Below are 5,441 nucleotides of genomic sequence, written 5' to 3' on the forward strand. Positions count from 1 at the left end.
TATACAAACAAAAGAATAGACAAGATGAACATAATCAAACTATCTGTATGAAAAATAAAATAACATAATGATAAATACAATATTTACACAAATATTCATTAAAAAAATATATATATATACAGAAATAGAAAAAAAAATGTAAATGAAACAATAATACTCACTGAATTAAAAGCGAAAAATTAAAAATAGTAATGATAAAGAAATATATAAATAAAAGAAAATACTATCATGATTTGTAGAAAGATAAATATGAATCTATATAAAAAATGTAATGAAATAAAACTGATCAAATGATAGAAAACAATTTATATACAAGACAAAGAAAATTAAATTTAAGTAAAAGCATAATAAAAACACAATCCCACATATATACAATATTTACAATCTGCCTTGGGAAGTCCGAGCCAAGCATTGCCATTCCCGTGTGGAAGGCAAAGCAGGGCACGTAGACATCCCAGTGCTTCTCTCCCAGCCGCGTCACTGGTGAGAGCTCTTAATCCACATACATCTATGACTTGAGTGGAGAAGCTGGACATTGCCAGAACTCTAACCACAATTCCCAAAAGGTCTCGGGTTCAATGCCGTTTCAACTTTCAGGTAGCATTACAGGGATAGTTAGGGCTGGATAGGGATTGAGCCAAGAGTAAATAAGGTTCTGATAGAAGTTGGGAAATCTGGATAGAACTATAACTATAACCTAAGGGGAGTTAAGGTCATGGTGTAAGGTTTTGTTACTTACCTTTATAGTAATATACTGCACTTAGCAATTCCAGCATATAGACTCCAGCAAATTCTTTTTTTGTTGCCGAAAAAACTCACATATTTTGATGTTTTTCAAAATACACTTAATATCGTTTATAAAAACTTCAAACTAAGCTATGTTTTATGATGGAAATCGTTTATGATTAAAAAATTTAGACTGATCACTACTAAATAAATATTTTGTATTAGAATTAAAACATTAATTAGTCGCTCTATTTCGTTTTATTACTCGCAATTCCTAAAATGTTACAAGGACAAGTTCTTAAACACCTTGAACAGAAATTAAGGGCCAATCATTGCAGGTTCTAGAGGAAGTTTATCCTTCTACTAAATCGAACTATTTTTGCACCTTAACATACTCTGGACTAGTACTAATGGAACTCCTCTGTGAAGCCTTTTGGTGATCAACTTCAAGTTAAGTTAAGTAACGTAAAATATCATGGATGGTGAGGAGAGAAGGGGAACTTGACGGCTTTGTGGAACTATTTTTTTTTATTACCCCCTTCCTGGTCATTTCTGAAATATGGGGGTTATCTACAGGTAACCAACCTATTCTAACCATGGCGAGGGTTCAAGTTTTTATTTCATGGCGGTCCCACGAATTAAAAGTCAAAGTTGACGCCAGCCAGATCTGCCTTCAACTATCAGAACAGGTAGGTTCCAGGCTGGGAGATGCAAGTGTTCATGAGTATCGGGATAGGCGATCTCTCAAAACAAGTACAAAAAGGTTTTCTTTTAAATTAACAAATATAAAACAGTCGTAAACAGGAATCCATCAACCAGAACCTTTTAGATAGGTTGAATAAGAGGTGAGCTTTGCCCTTCTGGAAAGTCTAATCGAATTAACATTTATGGGGACCCCTTGTTAAGGGTTTGAAAATTAAATTATTGGTTTCTCTCAAACTGCTGATGATCTTCCGTTTCTGAATGAAGAATAGAAAAAGAAACATAGAGAGGGTTGTCAACCAAACTAATCTAATCCTGGTCAGGGGTCAAGGGTTCACTTCATGGGATCACCAAGAAATAAAAGTTAACCCCTCATGTCGGCGCCGGCACCCCTACAATCACAATTCAGTCAGAGTTAACTCTAACTTCCTTCCCCTAACTTCCTTGGCTACAAATGGTCTCGCGCTTTGTGCGAGTTTGAGGTCCTATAACGTCTTCGCTGTCAACTTTGGCGATTTGGGGAAGAACTGTTGAGGGCTACTAGAACTCCCAACGGAAATACTGGTTCCAGCCAAAAATTGTCGGAAGTGTTGACATTTTTTCCAACGATTTAGTATAATTTTCTGATAGCTCCCTCTAGAAGTTCTATCGACAATAATTTAGAATTTTAGTGAGGAATAGAAAGTTCAATTTAAATTTTTACTAGCTCAGTAATTGCTTATGGTTACTCTGCATTAAAAGCAATCAATATTTTTCTAATGGGTTTTAATTCTCAATTTAACGCCAAGGTAGTATCTGTAAAGGAAATTTATTTATTTATTTTTTTTTTTTAAAGACATATTAAACTAAACATATTTTTTTCTCATTACATGTTTTTCATAATTTTAAATTATTAAAGCAACTTGTCAAAAGTCTTGTGAAAAACTCAATTAAAAAAATTAATTAGTAATTCACAATTTTTTTGAAAAAATATTATCATATAAATACATATAAAAAAAATTCTAATAAACGGTCCAAAAAATACATTAAAATGAGACGTTCAGTTTTATTGTTTTTTTAAATAATATTCTTTGTTTATATACATTAGCAATTTTATATAATGTATCCTCATTACATTAGAAATGAACCACAAATCAGTTATTCAACGATGTTAAAAATAATAATTTAACTATCCCATAGTTTTAATTACAAAAGAAGATATACTAATACAGTTATGAGTCATTTAAGACATTGAGGAAACAGTTTCTTCTCAATTTCTAGGAAAGAAAGGCTAGAAAATCCGTTTCACTGCCTCATGAAAGTAAGACTTCGATAGTGGTCCAGCAAGCTAGTGTACAGACTACATCCCCAGATGTGGAATACTCATTAGAACAGCGGCGGGTCGAAAATATGCGACTTCTAGAAGTAGCTACGACACTCACACCTGACCAACTGAGGGAATTTGAAATGAAGTAGGTACTCTGTTTTTCATTTTCTTTAACTATAGTTTACCTATATCTTCCTTTGAGGGTTACAATAAAATAATATAAAATCTACTACTTTTACTTATAATTTAAAATTATTTATTTGAAAGCGTGCTGGGTCTTTCTATCCACCTTCATTCTCTCCCACTCCCTTTCTCTTTCCTCATCCTCTATAAACATAATATATAGCCTTAATTTATTATTTATTTATGTCCCCCAAAGATATTAAAATTGTTAAAGCTACAATTATGAATTATCTATTGATATAAGTCATTGTGGAACACGGGGCTGGCTGTGAAGTAACTGCAATACCGAACTGTTTTGCGGGTTTAGTGGTACAAAGGACAGGGTTTTTATTACATTTTAGGTCCACCGGAAATTTCTGTCTGTTTTTAAATAAAACAAAATAATAATTTATTTTACACCTTGAGTAAATATTATTGAATAATATAATTGTCATCAAATTTAGATTAATGATTTATTATAATGATTGCTTGAGGGTGGTTTGTTTCATTATTAATACATACAATTTTGATCCAAGTACACACTCAACTTTTATTTTAAGAAACTCTCCAACGTTTCGGCCCTCAGGCCATTTTTAAGGAGATAACCTATAAAAATTTTTATTTTTATTTTTATATTAATTACATTTTTTCGTTAACAACATACTGATATTTTTGGCAATACCTTAAATATTGATGTCATGTTCTTTTAAATCTTTTCTGCAGGCTAATTTCCCATGTCACATTTTTAAAATAAATTAAATTTTAAAATAATATCATAACAGTTTCAAATAATGTTTTTAAATTGGTTATTTACTTACATAACTTTTTATATTTTAAATCTAAAACTTTTGCATAAATAATCTTTTTCTTTTTTTTGCACTTAAAAACATCATTTATAACAGAACCTACCTTCAACAGGTTAGGAATCTATTATCACCTTATCATCAAAAATATTTTTTTTTTTAAATTTAATACAATTTAATTGACATTCAATTTTAATTTATTTGCTTATAACTTATCATTTCTTAAATCCATAATTATTATATTTTTATTATATATATGTATTTTTTTACATTCATATACCCCCCTCTCTTTTTTATATTTTTACATATGCACTCACCTATACCTGCTTTTATATGTGTATATACTTATGGTATATCTATTTGTTGCCCTTTACAAAGTGCGATGCTACTACTCCAATACCCGTTAAGTGAATCAATTAATATAAATATTTCTTTGCTTTTTTTTTTTATTGGAATTTTTGTATTTGTAATTTGCAGATCTATAAAATATAGAATTTAGTTTATGAGTAAGAATATAGAACTGGCTCGAGCTTAAAAAATTCGAATTTTAAATACCATGGATGTGAGCATATTGCTAATACTGCGATGTTAATGTGTAACTTTAATGTTTTTTTTTTGTAAATTTAACTTTTTCAATAGCTAAATTCAGTTTTATATAGTGACGTACAATTTACTGATGTTTCTTGGAGTTATGTAAACGTTCATTTGTCCTCATTCATGTATCAGTGTATATAATATGCTTAACTGTTAACCCTTAATAGGTTTTAACGTCTTTAAAAATACTTTAAAAAATAAAACTAAAGAAAACTAAATAAAGAGTATTTTAGTTATGATTCCATTGATGTGTTCAATGGCAAACTTGAGCGGAGTCATGATCTCGATATTTGAAAAACTATAAAACTCAAATAGTTGATTTTGATGAATGCCACTTCTATGAGAGCAACTCATTTCATAATCCTAATTTCATCATAATGTTACTCAGCCTATTTAATTTTCCTTATTGATAGAATATATAAATACAGACTGGCTAGGGAAAAAAATGGTTAGCTTTTATAAGATTTTATCAAAAACATTTTTGTTTTAAAAAAACTTTTAGAAAATCTTCAGGTGATGATAATAATTCTACTTCGAAAATTTCCTTCTATTTAAATCATTCTCAATTTTATAAATCAAAGGAACGGACATAAAATCAATTAAAATTAAATTTCATTAGTTTCTAATTTCATTTCATTCGTTATTTGATCGACCATTAATAAATTTACAGGTATTCGTTTGTTTTCAAGACTTATAATAAAGCTGAAATTAAGATGAAAAATTTAATTTGATAATAACTTTTTTTTTAATAACATTAAATTAATGCAACAAAATCTTATATTGTGTAATGGAGTAGCTATGTACATGAAAATTTAAAGATATTTGAATTTTGATATATCTCATTAAAATTAAAGGATTGTTTCCCACTCCTCCTAAAAAAAAATACTTATTTTTGTGTCAGTAGCAGTTGTTCCAATTCCTTGGCTCCCTAACACTTTCATAGACCTCTCTAGAAACCTTTTGAAATATTATTACTAATAATAAAAATTAATTTGTTCAACTACCACCCATAAAGGGTTAAGGGTGCAGTACTTGGTAAGGGAGTAATGTTACCCGAACCCTGGCTGACGCTCTCCAGTGAAACAGAAAATAATTACCACAGCTGGATTCGAAACCGAATGCTTGGGGTTAGTAGCATTGTGCCTTAC

General features: G+C 29.9%; 1 protein-coding gene across 1 annotated transcript in view; it reads left to right on the forward strand.

Annotated features, from left to right (window-relative positions):
• LOC106692730 (uncharacterized) overlaps positions 1 to 5,441 on the forward strand; it is an 82,581-nt gene that overhangs the window by 53,761 nt on the left and 23,379 nt on the right. Inside the window, exon 6 of the mRNA XM_014438848.2 lies at positions 2,689 to 2,879. Within this exon, the coding sequence (XP_014294334.1) occupies positions 2,689 to 2,879 (191 nt within the window). The remainder of the gene's footprint in view (positions 1 to 2,688; positions 2,880 to 5,441) is intronic.

Source organism: Halyomorpha halys, unplaced genomic scaffold, assembly GCF_000696795.3.
Source record: "Halyomorpha halys isolate HHAL.00 unplaced genomic scaffold, Hhal_1.1 Scaffold68.1, whole genome shotgun sequence".
Taxonomy (NCBI): domain Eukaryota; kingdom Metazoa; phylum Arthropoda; class Insecta; order Hemiptera; family Pentatomidae; genus Halyomorpha; species Halyomorpha halys.